Source organism: Phocoena phocoena, chromosome 1 (assembly GCF_963924675.1).
Source record: "Phocoena phocoena chromosome 1, mPhoPho1.1, whole genome shotgun sequence".
In the NCBI taxonomy this organism is placed as follows: domain Eukaryota; kingdom Metazoa; phylum Chordata; class Mammalia; order Artiodactyla; family Phocoenidae; genus Phocoena; species Phocoena phocoena.
The window spans coordinates 68,251,586-68,267,522 of record NC_089219.1 but is presented as its reverse complement, the minus strand read 5'-3'; the positions used below and the strand labels follow the sequence as shown (position 1 = coordinate 68,267,522).

General features: G+C 35.8%; 1 protein-coding gene across 2 annotated transcripts in view; it reads right to left on the bottom strand.

Annotated features, from left to right (window-relative positions):
* Window positions 1-15,937, bottom strand: part of NEXN (nexilin F-actin binding protein) — a 40,354-nt gene that overhangs the window by 10,416 nt on the left and 14,001 nt on the right. For both annotated transcript variants that reach the window (XM_065885541.1, XM_065885533.1), the window contains 5 exons: window positions 15,257-15,298; window positions 13,887-14,078; window positions 13,617-13,793; window positions 10,861-11,049; window positions 6,175-6,372 (listed from right to left, as the gene is read on the bottom strand). In XM_065885541.1, the coding sequence (XP_065741613.1) occupies window positions 6,175-6,372; window positions 10,861-11,049; window positions 13,617-13,793; window positions 13,887-14,078; window positions 15,257-15,298 (798 nt within the window). The remainder of the gene's footprint in view (window positions 1-6,174; window positions 6,373-10,860; window positions 11,050-13,616; window positions 13,794-13,886; window positions 14,079-15,256; window positions 15,299-15,937) is intronic.

Sequence of the window (15,937 nt, the reverse complement as noted above, 5' to 3'; positions counted from 1 at the left end):
CCCTCCTGCGTCTCCCTCCCACCATCCCTATCCGACCCCTCTAGGTGGTCACAAAGCACGGAGCTGATCTCCCTGTGCTATGCTGTTCCTTCCCATTAGCTATCTACTTTACATTAGGCAGTATACATAAGTCCATGCCACTCTCTCACTTCGTCCCAGCTTACCCTTCCCCCTCCGCGTGTCCTCAAGTCCATTCTCTACGTCAGCGTCTTTATTCCTGTCCTGCCCGTAAATTCTTCATAACCTTTTTTTTTCTTTTAGATTCCATACATATGTGTTAACAGATGGTATTTATTTTTCTCTTTCTGACTTACTTCACTCTGTATGACAGACTGTAGGTCCATCCACCTCACTACAAATAACTCAATTTTGTTTCTTTTTATGGCTGAGTAATATTCCATTGTATATATGTGCCACATCTTTATCCATTCATCAGTTGATGGACGCTTAGGTTGCTTCCATGTCCTGGCTATTGTAAATAGAGCTGCAATGAACATTTTGGTACATAACTCTTTTTGAATTATGGTTTTATTGGGGTATATGCCCAGTAGTGGGATTGCTGGGTCGTATGGTAGTTCTATTTGTAGTTTTTTAAGGAACCTCCATACTGTTTCCATAGTGGCTGTGTCAATTTACATTCCCACCAACAGTGCAAGAGGGTTTCCTTTTCTCCACACCCTCTCCAGCATTTATTGTTTGTAGATTTTTTGATGATGGCCATTCTAACCAGTGTGAGATGATACCTCATTGTAGTTTTGATTTGCATTTCTCTAATGATTACTGATGTTGAGCATTCTTTCATGTGTTTGTTGGCAATCTATATATCTTCTTTGGAGAAATGTCTATTTACGTCTTCTGCCCATTTTTGGATTGGATTGATTGTTTTTTTGATATTGAGCTGCATGAGCTGCTTGTAAATTTTGGAGATTAATCCTTTGTCAGTTGCTTCGTTTGCAAATATTTTCCCCCATTCTGAGGGTTGTCTTTTCGTCTTGTTTATAGTTTCCTTTGCTGTGTAAAAGCTTTTAAGTTTCATTAGGTCCCATTTGTTTATTTTTGTTTTTATTTCCATTTCTCTAGGAGGTGGGTCAAAAAGGATCTTGCTGTGATTTATGTCATAGAGTGTTCTGCCTATGTTTTCCTCTAAGAGTTCGATAGTATCTGGCCTTACATTTAGGTCTTTAATCCATTTTGAGTTTATTTTTGTGTATGGTGTTAGGGAGTGTTCTAATTTCATTCTTTTACATGTAGCTGTCCAGTTTTCCCAGAACCACTTATTGAAGAGGCTGTCTTTTCTCCATTGTATATTCTTGCTGCCTTTGTCAAAGATAATGTGACCAGAGGTGCGTGGGTTTATCTCTGGGCTTTCTATCCTGTTCCATTGATCTATATTTCTGTTTTTGTGCCAGTACCATAGTGTCTCGATTACAGTAGCTTTGTAGTATAGTCTGATGTCAGGGAGCCTGATTCCTCCAGCTCCGTTTTTCTTTCTCAAGATTACTTTGTCTATTCAGGGTCTCTTGTGTTACCATACAAATTGTGAAATTTTTTGTTCTAGTTCTGTGAAAAATGCCAGTGGTAGTTTGATAGGGACTGCATTGAATCTGTAGATTGCTTTAGGTAGTATAGTCATTTTCACAATGTTGATTCTTCCAGTCCAAAAACATGGTATATCTCTCCATCTGTTTGTATCATCTTTAATTTCTTTCATCAGTGTCTTACAGTTTTCTGCATACAGGTCTTTTGTCTCCTTGGGTGGGTTTATTCCTAGGTATTTTATTCTTTTTGCAATGGTAAATGGGAGTGTTTCCTTAATTTCTCTGTGAGATTTTTCATCATTAGTGTATAGGAATGCCAGAGATTTCTGTGTATTAATTTGTATCCTGCTACTTTACCAAATTCATTGATTAGCTCTAGTAGTTTTCTGGTAGCATCTCTAGGATTCTCTATGTTTAGCATCATGTCATCTGCAAACAGTGACAGGTTTACTTTTCTTTTCCAATTTGGATTCCTTTTATTTATTTTTCTTCTCTGATTGCTGTGGGTAAAACTTCCAAAACTATGTTGAATAACAGTGGTTAGAGTGGGCAACCTTGTCTTGTTCCTGATCTTAGTGGAAATGGTTTCAGTTTTTCACCATTGAGAACCATGTTGGCTGTGGGTTTGTCATATGTGGCCTTTATTATGTTGAGATAAGTTCCCTCTATGCCTACTTTCTGGAGGGTTTTTATCATAAACAGGTACTTAATTTTGTCGAAAGCTTTTTCTACATCTATTGAGATGATCATATGGTTTTCATTCTTCAGTTTGTTAGTATGGTGTATCACATTGATTGGTTTGCGTATACTGAAGAATCCTTGCATTCCTAGGATAAACCCCACTTGATCAATGGTGTATGATCCTTTTAATGTGCTGTTGGATTCTGTTTGCTAGTATTTTGTTGAGTTTTGCATCTATGTTCATCAGTGATATTGGCTTGTAGTTTTCTTTGTGACATCTTTGTCTGGTTTTGGTATCAGGGTGATAGTGGCCTTGTAGAATGAGTTTGGGAGTGTTCCTCCCTCTGCTATATTTTGGAAGAGTTTGAGAAGGATAGGTGTTGGCTCTTCTCTAAATGTTTGATAGAATTCGCCTGTCAAGCCATTTGGTCTTGGGCTTTTGTTTGTTTGAAGACTTTTAATCACAGTCTCAATTTCAGTGCTTGTGATTGGTCTGTTCATATTTTCTATTTCTTCCTGGTTCAGTCTCGGAAGGTTGTGCATTTCTAAGAATTTGTCCATTTATTCCCAGTTGTCCATTTTATTAGCATATAGTTGCTTGTAGTAATCTCTCATGATCCTTTGTATTTCTGCAGTGTCATTTGTTACATCTCTTTTTTTTTTTTTTTTTTCCCATACGCAGGCCTCTCACCACTGTGGCCCTTCCCGCTGCGGAGCACAGCTTCTGGATGCGCAGGCTCAGTGGCCATGGCTCATGGGCCCAGCTGCTCCACCGCACGCGGGATCCTCCCGGACCAGGGCACGAACCCGCATCCCCTGCATTGGCAGGTGGACTCTCAACCACTGCACCACCACGGAAGCCCTGATTTTTCATTTCTAATTCTATTGATTTGAGTCTTCTCCCTTTTTTTCTTGATGAATCTGGCTAATGGTTTATTAATTTTGTTTATCTTCTCAAAGAACCAGCTTTTAGTTTTATTGATCTTTGCTATTGTTTTCTTCATTTATTTCTGATCTTCATGTTTCCTTCATTTATTTCTGATCTTCTGATCTTCATGATTTCTTTCCTTCTGCTAACTTTGGGGGTTTTTTTCTTCTTTCTCTAATTGCATTAGGTGTAAGGTTAGGTTGTTTATTTGAGATGTTTCTTGTTTCTTAAGGTCGGATTGTATTGCTATAAACTTCCCTCTTAGAACTGCTTTTGTTGCATCCCATAGGTTTTGGGTTGTTGGCTTTCATTGTCATTTGTTTCTAGGTATTCTTTGATATCCTCTTTGATTTTTTCAGTGATCTCTTGGTTATTAAGTAGTGTATTGTTTAGCCTCCATGTGTTTGTATTTTTTACAGAGTTTTTCCTCTAATTGATATCTAGTCTCATAGCATGTGGTCGGAAAAGATACTTTATATGATTTCAGTTTTCTTAAATTTTCTTAAGGCTTGATTTGTGACCCAAGATATGACCTATCCTGGAGAATGTTCCATGAGCACTTGAGAAGAAAGTGTATTCTGTTGTTTTTGGATGGAATGTCCAATAAATATCAATTAAGTCCATCTTGTTTAATGTATCATTTAAAGCTTGTGTTTCCTTATTTATTTTCATTTTGGATGATCTGTCCATTGGTGAAAGTGGGGTGTTAAAGTCCCCTACTATGATTGTGTTACTGTAGATTTTCCCTTTTATGGCTGTTAGCCTTTGCCTTATGTAGTGAGGTGCTCCTATGTTGGGTGCATAAATATTTACAATTGTTATATCTTCTTCTTGGATTGATCCCTTGATCATTATGTAGTGTCCTTCTTTGTCTCTTGTAACAGTCTTTATTTTAAAGTTTATTTTTTCTGATATGAGAATTGCTACTCCAGCTTCCTTTTGATTTCCATTTGCATGGAATATCTTTTTCCATCCCCTAACTTTCAGTCTGTATGTGTCGTTAGGTCTGAAGTGGGTCTCTTGTTGACAGCATATATATGGGTCTTGCTTTTGTATCCATTCAGCCAGTCTGGGTCTTTTGGTTGGAGCATTTAATCCATTTACATTTAAGGTAATTATCGATATGTATGTTCCTATTACCATTTTCTTAATTGTTTTGGGTTTGTTATTGTATATCTTTTCCTTTTCTTGTGTTTCCTGCCTAGAGAAGTTTCTTTCAGGTGCACTATTAATGAGCAGTAATATTTTAAAGGAATCATTTTTTCTGAGCAGTAGGTCTTAACAGTGGGCTTTAAATATTCAGTAAACCAGGTTGTGAATAGATTGCTATATCTAGGTTCTCTGTTCCATTTATAGAGCACTGGCAGAGTAGATTTAGCAGAATTCTCAAGAACCCTAGTATTTTCAGAATGGTAAATAAGCATTGGCTTCAACTTAAAGTCACCAGCTATGTTTTAGCCTATAACAAGAGAGTCAGCCTGTCTTTTGAAGCTTTGAAGCCAAACATTGACTTCTCCTCTCTAGCTAAAAAAGTCCTAGATGGCATCTTCTTCCAATACAAGCCTGTTTGTCTACATTGAAAATCTATTGTTTAGTGTAGCCACCTTCGTTTTGATTATCTTAGATCTTCTGCATAACTTCTGCAGCCTCTACAACAGCACTTGCTGTTTCATCTTGTACTTTTTTGTTATGGAGGTGGCTTCTTTCCTTAAACTTCAAGAAGCAACCTCTGGTAGCTTCAGACTTTTCTTCTGCAGCTTCCTCATCTCTCAGTCTTCATAGAATTGAAGAGAGTTAGGGCCTTGCTCTGGAGTAGGCTTTGGCTTAAGGGAATGTTGTGGCTTAAGGGAATGTTGTGGCTTATGTGACCTTCTATCCAGACCACTAAAACTTTTTCCACATCGACAGTAAGGCTGTTCCACTTTCTTATCATTTGTGTGTTCACTGGAGTAGCACTTTTAATTTCCTTCAAGAACTTTTCCTTTGCATTCACATCTTGGCTAATGGTTTGGCCCAAGAGGCCTAGATTTTGGCCTATCTCAGCTTTCGACGTTCCTTCCTCACTAAGCTTAATCTTGCTAGCTTAATTTAAAGTGAGACAAATCGCTTCTTGGCCAAGTGTAAAGTGAGAGATGTGCGACTCTTACCTTCACTTAAACACTCAGAGACCATTAATTGGCCTAATTTCAATACTATTGTGTAAGGGAACAGGTAGGCCCGAAGAGAGGGAAAGAGATGGGCAAACAGCCAGTCAGTGAAGCAGTCAGAACATACACACTTATCGATTAAGTTTACCATCTTATATGGGAGCAGTTTGTGGTGCCCCCAAACAACTACAATAGTAAGAATGAAGATCACTGATCACAGATCACCATAACAAATATAATAATAATGAAAAAGTTTGAAATATTGAGAGAATTACCAAAATGTGACACAGAGACACAAAGTGAGCAAATGCAGTTGGAAAAATGGTGGCAACAGACTTGCTCCATGCAGGGTTGCCACAGACCTTCAATTTGTAAAAAGTGCAGTACCTGCAAAGTGCAATAAAGTGAAGCACAATGAAATGCAGTATGCCTGTAAAATTATTCAAAGACCTGCCAAACTGATGTTCCTATTAGCATCCATGGTACTCTTGTAGTTTTTTCTTATTTTGATTACCAGTTTAATTCTGTTTCAAGGAAAATAAGTATAACTGGGTATATTAAGTACTCTAGAGTGACAGTTCTCAATCATGGTATAATCTCACACAATTGTGAGGTATATAGGAAGAAATATTTACTTACATACTACAGTAATATCTCAGTCACTTGGAATCTCATATATTTTTCAAACTAGCAAGAAGGAGTAGAGTTATAGCAGGCTGGAAAGGTACACTCAACTATGCTGAAACTTGTACCACGTGCCTCATAGGAGTGTCCTTTATGTAAAAATAATACTTAGATAGTTATTGTAAGGTAATGCATGTGAAATACTGAGATTACTAAATATTTGTGGAATAAAAATGGACACTTCTTAAAGTCTTACCTCTCCCATTTCTTGTCTCAGTTGTTCAAATTCCTGTTTTTCCATCTCTAGCTTATGCTTCCGTTCCTCCTCTGTTCGTCGTCTTTCTTCTTCCATTTTTTGTTTTAATAATTCTTCAAAATTAATTTCTAGTTTTCCAGGTGTAAGAGATTCTTGAGAGATTGTTTTATACATCTCTGGGGAGTCATCATCTACTACCTATTTAAAATAATTCTTTTATCACTCTTGCCAGAATTATACATACTACAAAGGGAATATTTCTTGAATAGAAAGGTTTCACATTGAACTAAAAACCAAAAATTCCCTTTAAAAGTATAAAACAATAAACAAGAAGGAATTATTAGAAACTGTAAGACTAAAGTATTTTGTAGTAACAGAGAAAATGGTGACCATAAAGTCTCCATTCCAGTGAACACAAATAAATACTTTGACTTTATACTATGAGTAATTTGAATTAGACATTAAGATGTTCTAACAACAAAACTTTTTTTAATTAAAAAAATTAAAAAGATGTTCTAATATTGGGAAAATGTTTTAATTGGATTAAAATGAACCTCCATTCTGGTAATTAAAATAAAGCATTTCAGTTAAATCATGGTTTTTACCTGAATGAATTAGATATCATGACCCCTTCATAATCAGGCAAAAATCAGTTAATGCTGTGATTTTACTGTGCTGATTTATTTACTGTCAGGCTAATTAAAAGTAAATAATAATAGTTAATACTTATAGCTGCCAGGTACAATTCTAAGCACTTTACGTGTATTGACTTATTTTTCTGTAACCCTGTGAAGTAGGTGTTATTAATATCCCCATTTTATAGATGAGGAAACTGAGGCACTAAAAAGTAACTTGTCCAAAGTCAACACAAATACTATGTGGAAAAGGTGAAATTCCAAAGTTTAGAAGTCTTTCTAATAAAATTATAAATAACTATTTAGACTACCTTTTTGTAATTTCATGAATTACATGTCTAACTGCCGTTTAGTTATGACCTTGAGCAAGTTACATAGCCTCTCTAAATCTGAGTTTCCTTATCTGTGACAACTTTCATAGAGTTGTCATGAGAATTACATAAAGTTTGGAAATACTTTGCAGTGTGTCTGACACTATGGTAAGCTCCTAAATAGCAGTTTTATTATTACAATATCATTCCCTGTATATAGGCAATCTCTAAATTGCAAATAGAAACTCTGCCTTTAAATCATTGACTTGGAATACATTTTGCCATGAAAAGCAATGACCTAATTCTAACCCCTGAAAGTATATACATAAACCTCTCACTTGAATTGTGTCCCTGTGGCTGAACTAGACACAGGAATAAGAGAGGTAAAGAGAAATTATTATTTGTTCCAAGTTTTATATACGACAGGCTTTACCACAGAACTAGTTCAACTCAGAAATGTTTATATGGTTTCAAAATCCACAGATTGCCAAAAAAATTTTTATTAATATATGAGTTAACTGAGCAATAATATGAAATGACAATACTTGGCCCTAGATAAGAAAACAACATAAATGAAGGAAAAAGTTTCTCTTTCCTTTCCTGATATAGAAATGTCTTTAGGAAACCGGAGTTTTGGTTTAATGCCATTTTCCTTCCCTGCACTTTTTCCACTAGTAAGTCATGATAAAACGGCAGATTTGGCCTAAAAATCTGCTCCCAGGACTAGATTTCCTGATCTTCACAGCTACTTCTTATCTACCAGTTCTGAACCAGCTGATTCTCCAGAAATTAAGTGCTCTCAGAATGTTTGTAGGGTTTCTGTGTAGAAACCATTTGTGAATCAAGGATTACCTAATAAGATAGTATTAATATCACTTATTCCAACTTAGCCATAAAAAAGAACAAAATAATGCCATTTGCAGCAACATGGATGTAACTACAGATTATCATACTAAGTGAAGTCAGAAAGAGAAAGACAAATACCATATTTGTGGAATCTAAAATATGGCTCAAATGAACCTATCTACAAAACAGAAACAGACTCACAGACATAGAGAACAGACTTGTGGTTGCCAAGGGGGAGGTGGGTGCGGGAGGGAAGGACTGGGAGTGTGGAATTAGCAGATGTGAACTATTATATATAGGATGGATAAACAACAAGGTCCTACTGTATAGCACAGGGAACTATATTCAATATCCTGTGATAAGCCATAATGGAAAGGAATATTAAAAAGAAGAATGTATAAATGTGTATAACTGAGTCACTATGCTGTAGAGCAGAGATTGGCACAGCATTGTAAATCAACTCTACTTCAATAAAAAATAATAATAAAATAAATCACTTATTCCACAAGCATTTACAGGAAGTTTGTTACACTAGAATGCATTGTGCCATGTGCTTTTTTTTTCCTAAGTCCAAGCACCATCTTTTTCTTTTTTTTTGGCTGCATTGGGTCTTCGTTGCTGTGCGTGGGCATCCTCTAGTTGTGGTGAGCAGGGGCTACTCTTCGTTGCGGTGAGCGGGCTACTCATTGCAGTGGCTCCTCTTGTTGCAGAGCATGGGCTCTAGGCATGTGGGCTTCCTTAGTTGCAGCACATGGGCTCAGTAGTTGCCGCACGCGGGCCCTAGAGTGCGCGGGCTTCAGTGAAGTCCCGTGTCATGTGCTTGATGTGGTCTTAGCCTCACTGAGTGAGGAAGATGGCCATAAGCCACAACAATACAGCGCTAGTGCTATGCTAGGGGAGCACTAAATGCTCTAAGAATACATGAAAGGAACACCTTTCTGGAACTTGTATTAGCAGGAAAGGCTTCCAGAGGAAATGGAATATATGAATAGGAGATAGCTCAGCACAGGGAAAAGAGAGAGAGACACGTTTCATATAGCATTTATGAAGTTCCAGAGATGAGAGCATAGCGTTTTGAAGAAATGGAAAGAAATTTAGTATGGAACAAACATGGCAGATTAAGGAAGACTCAAGAGGGACTTCCCTGGTGGCGCAGTGGTTAAGAATCTGCCTGCCAATGCAGGGGACATGGGTTCGAGCCCTGGTCCAGGAAGATCCCACATGCCATGGAGCAACTAAGCCTGTGCGCCACAACTACTGAGCCTGCACTCTAGAGCCTGCGAGCCACAACTACTGAAGCCCGTGTGCCTAGAGCCCGTGCTCTGCAACAAGAGAAGCCACCGCAATGAGAAGCCCGCTCACCGCAACAAAGAGCAGCCCCCACTCGCCGCAACTAGAAAAAGCCTGCGTGCAGCAACAAAGACCCAATGCAGCCAAAAATAAATAAATATATTTATTTAAAAAAAAAAAGGAAGAATCAAGAAATGAAACTGGAGAAAATACTAGGGCAAGATTATAAAGAAATTTATTTAAAAATTTTAGTGTTTGGATTTTTGTTTTAAGGGACGTGGAAAATTTTTAAGCAAAATAGTAACATAATCAAATTTACTTTTTTTTTTTTTTTTTTTAAGAAAGACCACTTCTGGCTTTATAGGAAAGAATGGATTATAGGCAAGAAAGCAAATTAATTAGGAGTTGGCCTCAGGCAAGGGATAACAGTGACCTGCATTATAGTAGTGGTAGTGGGAAATGGGGGAAAACTGATCAATTTTTAGAGTGATATAGGAAATGAGACAGTGAATGACTGGATGTGAGGCATGAACGAGAGGTGGAAGTGCTTAAGGCCCACAGGTTTCTGATTTGAGCATCTGGGTGGGTGATGAAGCCAAATAAACACTTGGATATATCTGTCTGAAGCTCACCCAGACACAGGAAGAAAACCAGGTCATGATATCATTGAAGCCAATTAAAATGTTTCAGGAAGGGGATGCAGCGTTCACGTGTCAACTTACTTAAAAAAAAGTTTGTCAGGTAACTGTGCATTTAACAAACATTGAAATGGAATAGGGGCTTCCCTGGATTCTGTGGTTAAGAATCCGCCTGCCAATGCAGGGGACACGGGTTTGACCCCTGGTCCGGGAAGATCCCACATGCCCCAGAGCAACTAAGCCCACGCTCCACAACTACTGAGCCTATGCTCTAGAGCCCGCAAGCGAGAACTACTGAAGCCCATGCGCCTAGAGCCCGTGCTCCACAACAAGAAAAGCCACCGCAGTGAGAAGCCCGTGTAGAGTAGCCCCTGATCTCCGCAACTAGAGAAATCTCGTGCACAGCAACGAAGACCCAACGCAGCCAAAATAAATAAATATTTTTAAAATGGTATAAGAAGTATAACTTTGTAACAGAGTTAAGTTTAGTAGCAATATCCAGAGCGATGGTAAGCATTTTGGAGAGTTAACTAATTGTGATTAAATGGCTTTTATCATTTAATATATCCCAGATGGGATGGATACTGGAAAGAAAGGAGGAAAGGAAGGAAGGCGTGAGGGAGGGAAGGAGAAGAGAATGGAGAGGAGGGAAGGAAAGGTGGGGGTAGGAACCCCGCTCCCTCCTCGCTTAGATACTTAGTTCTGGAAAACATGCCTTCCCAGAGAAGGAAGATAACATACACTCCTCTATGCTAGGCATAGCAATTTAATCAGAAACTTCTCAACACTATAATGAAGCAAACACCTTTAACTGACAGTGTTATGCCATAGAAGACTTTAATAACTTATATGCCATCCCTACTTTTGGCATATAAGTTCAGAAATAATAGGGTATTCCCCAAAGTTGAATGATTTCTCATAACATACTGAATCCCAATGGCCTCCTCCAGTCACATTCTATCTTACCATGCTTCTCCTTGCTTCAGCAAATGCCTTCTTTTCTTCCTCTATTCTTCTTCTGGCTTCTTCTTCTGCTTTCCTTTTTTCATCTTCTCTCCTTTGTCTTTCTATTTCTTCAAAACTGAGTTTGAGTTTACCAGGGCGGTACCCTTTAAAAATGTTTTCTGTGTCTTGGTTTTCCTCCTCTTCATTTACCTAACGAAGAAACAACTCACTACTAAAATCTGGGATTAATCAAAGACAGGAATGAATTATAAATCAAAAGGCACAGACTCAGCCACCTTACACAGAAATGTTTCTTTGTTCTAGTATTCTTGACCAAAATCCCCTTCCTTTATAACGTCTCATATGATTTAAAAAATCAAATTTGGAAAAATTCCAAATAAAGATGTACTCAAGTTAAATAAAACTTCTCAAGCAAGTCAAATTTTTAAATGGATAAGATTAATTGTTTAAAATTCTTAAGGAATCATTTAAAAGTTTTACTAAACATTAACTCTCCCAGAACAAACATAAAACACGTGTGTGGACTTACTAGAGAAAGGACTTGAGGACACAGGGAGGGGGAAGGGTAAGCTGGGACGAAGTGAGAGAGTAGCATGGACATATATACACTACCAAACGTAAAATAGATAGCTAGTGGGAAGCAGCCGCATAGCACAGGAAGATCAGCTCGGTGCTTTGTGACCACCTGGAGGGGTGGGATAGGGAGGGTGGGAGGGAGGGAGACGCAAGAGGGAAGAGATATGGGAACATATATGTATAACTGATTCACTTTGTTATAAAGCAGAAACTAACACACCATTTTAAAGCAATTATACTCCAATAAAGATGTTAAAATAAATAAATAAATAAAAGTAACACCAACACACAGATGTGGGTCCTACTCAGTTTAAGATATGGAATGTTTCCAGTACTCTTGAAGGTCTTTGTGTATCCTTCAAGAGCCCATCCACCTTTTGCTGGCTTTTCAGAGGAACCTAATATGCTTAATTTTGTGTTTGTTATTCTTTTGCTTTGTTTGAATATGTAAAAATTTGTTCAGTGTTGCAGCTTTTGAATTTTACATATAAGAAATTATACTGTATGTGGTCCTATTGACTTACAGTTTTGCTGAATCTTGTAGTTTTTTTTGAGATTTATCTGTGTTGATGGGGCTACCTGTAGTTAATTATTTTCTATTGCTGTATAGTATTTCATTGATTAAAAATTCTACAATTTATCTTCCAAAAAAATAAAAGTGTGTGTGTGTGTACTTAAATTGAGGTTCAAGTATACACACACTGAGTCTCTTACATAATAAAATAAAGTTCTCATTCTGTAATTTTCATGGATTTTTTTTACTATGAACTAAGGTTATTAAATGGATAAAACATCTGGAACTATTTTACATACAATTCAAATTTTATGATTTTATACTTAAAATTCTAATGTAATGCTAATTAAATTAATTACTCATTGAAATTTATGATTTGATTAATTAATGATATTTCTATGTCTTTTCACTAAGTTGACCACCAGTGATATCTAAAATGTGTAGGTATTATCCAACTGTAACTACCCAAAATATTGGGTTGGCCAAAAAGTTTGTTTGGGTTTTTCCATAACATTTTACAGAAAAACCCAAACGAAATTTGGCCAACCCAATAACAACATTTTCAAACAAACATCTAGAAAATTAAAATTTTGGAGATATAGACCTCAGAACATCATTAATGAAAACTGATCAAGAAAGTCTGAAAGTTTAAAAAATTACATATGTTCCATTCTTAAATTCTTGCAATGAGATTTGGAATCAGTGTTTTCTTATTTCAATTTTATTTTTTGTTGTTAAATCTGTTACTATAATAATAGCAGTTAACATTTTTAAAGCACATATTGGGAATTCCCTGGAGGTTTAGTGGTTGGGACTCCACGCTTCCATTGCAGGAGGCATGGGTTCAATCCCTGGTCAGGGAACTAAGATCCCGAAAGCTGTGCTGCGAGGTCAAAAAAAATAATAATAAAAAGATAAAAATACATAATAAATAAATAAATGAAACACTTATTATATGCCAAACACTACTCTAACTGCTTTCTATATTAACTCATTTAATGATTTAAGAAGTAGGCACAATTATTTTCACCATTTTACAAATGAGGAAACTAAGATGTAGAGAGGTTCAATAACTTGTCCATGGGTACACAGTAAAGGTTAGATATCTGAATCCAGGCAGTCTGGCTCCAAAATCCATGCTCTTAAGCACTTAGATTATATACATTACACACACATATATATATATATATTCAGTATATATACTGACACTAAGTGTACACTTATGATTAGACTTGAAAGTACGCTGCACCATGCTATTAAACACATTGCAGGCTGAGCTAACAGATGAAGAGATATTAGATTTGTTGAATAATTATTTTGTATGTTTACAACAATTTATAAAAATAAAAATTTAAGGCATATTAGGTAAAATATCCCAAAATGAAAGCTAGAAAATAATATAAATGCATGTTATATATGGAATATGTATACAGTTTCAAAATCAGACCCTTGTATATAGAAAATCTCCTTAAATTTATAGCAATGAACCTTATCTAAAGCCAGCTACCTCCCTTAATATTAAATGTTTTATATATAACATTTGTATAACATATTATACATATAATATATAATTTGTATAATATAATATATAAATGTTATGTATCATAATATAATTATGTATTATAATATCATATATAAATGTTACATATATATCAGTTTGTTTTACCATTTGCCGCCTTGCTTCTTCGAAAGCACGCCTCTCTTCTTCTAAACGTTTTCTTGCTTCCTCCTCAGCTTGCTTCCTTCGGTTTTCTTGTCTTTGTCTTTCCAATTCTTCGAAAGTCAGTTTCAATTTTCCAGGAGAAAGTGACTCTTTCTTTGCCTCACTTTCCAGTTCATCGTCCTAAGAAAACATAATGAAAACCTGTTAATCATAAAGGGATATGCTGCTAACCAACTTAACTGCTTTTATTTGTTCTTTATTAAAAAAAATTACCATGACCAATGAAAGACACTTTGCTTCCTTGAGAGACCGACGTTGTTCTTCATATCTTATATCTTCTTCATACCTGACCCTTTCCTTTTCTTCTTGTTCTTTTTCTAGATCTTCGAAATTCTTTTTCATTTTTCCAGATGTTTTGTGTGATTTGACAGGTACCACTGTTACAAGCAGTGAATCATCTCCTTCCTAATTTATAAAATAGACAATTAGCGTATTTCTTCCTAATCAAAATTTAGGTTTCATGGGACTTCCATCATTGGTGAATTTCATTACATTGCCATCAATGTTATGAAGAACAAAAATTAATATTTTTAACAGATTTCTATTAAATAGCTCTTTCTCTGAATTCATTGTACATGATGAGTCAATCTTATTGAAATCCACTGCTGACAGGGTTCAAGAAGCATCTTTTTTCCTAGAAGATGGTGTTAATACAGCTGTTTGGATAAAATTGCGTGAAATTATCTGAATTTCACTATCCGTGCACTCATCCCACAAAAGGTAATGTGCATGTGAGCATACTCTAAATCAATTTGATGGTGGATGGCTTCAGTTTAAACACACAAGAAAGGTTTCTGTGTTTGATTTTTCTCTCCATGCAAGTTTTTAAATACTTAATAAAACTAACATTTTAGCAAGGAAAAAAACCCCAGTATTTCCAAGTGATTTAGAAAACATTTATATTATGGACAAAACTCTTTGGCCTTTGGTCCTATTCAAATATTCTTAAACTTGTTTCTGAAATCCATTTTAATTAGTTCTATTACATCATCTGTTACTGCCTTTGAACTTTTTTCAAAAACAAAGAATTGTAATATGTAACACATGCCCCCTAAAATAAAACTGCTTCCAATTTATGTGGCTGTAGTTTTAGGCACACCATCAAATTGATTGATCTTTAACTTTCTCTGTTAGATAAAAAGAGATAACTAAAATTTTTGTGGTTTGACCATTCCTTCATGGTAATAGATTCTGTACTCTCTGCTAGTATGTGATAAGCAAAACAAACTATCAGGAACTCTGAGGAAAGAAGACAGAGATAAAAAGAAAACTGCCTTTTTCAAATGTTAGCTTTCAACAATCTCAACTATTAGTAACAGTTCAAGAAATATACAGCCTTGGCAGAGTATCTCAAATTGAGACTTGTGTCTCTAACCATGAAAGCAAAAACATACTTTTCTTTAAAAACACTAAGCTATAGCGTTTGAAAGTGCAAAAGTATGATCTTGCTTTGCAAAATATTTTTGTCCTTGTTGTTGTTGCTATATTTATAATAAAAAAACTCTTAATTTTTTTAATTGAAAGATTATTTGTGAATCAGATAATTTTAGGTGAATGTTTCATTAAAGGAAATGTCCATTTACCTCTGATGCTGATTCAGTTCCCGTATTGTTTATGTCCTCAATCTATTGAATAAGAATTTTATATCATTACATTACATCAGATTTCTGCTTTTTGTTTTAAACATACAACTGAAAAGTATTAGTTGTGATTTATGGTAAATTTCAAAATTTAGCATTCTGAAGTATTTTTATGTTGCTCCAAATTAGCCAATTATGTCCTTTTAAATAGAGATTAAACTTTATATTAATTTTTGCATTTTGATATCACTATCTAGGGAACAACATATTAAGAAAAAATTAAAATAAAGCCTACCTTTGTAATTCTGGAATTTGAATAATGGACCAAACTCTTATAATCTGGCTGTGAGCTTACAACCAGCAGTTATTAATTAAGCAATTTAAATGGAGCTACAGAAACATTTCCCCATTCTCTCTCTGCCACAGCGAAAGGAAAACCTATCATTAGCAATCAAATAATCATCATGACTATATTTTATAATATAAATAGATGGCAAAAATATAACTGACACAATAATAAAGCGCAGTAAAAGGTGTAGGCTTTCACATGGCTAGTTTAGAAGGGAAGATAATTCTGGAAATCATAATTGTTTACTCTGTATTTTGACAGATCTAGGTAGGAAAGGCCCTCATTCAAAAAGAGGGAGCTCAATTTGGCCATTAAGATTAGCTTGAGGGGCAGGC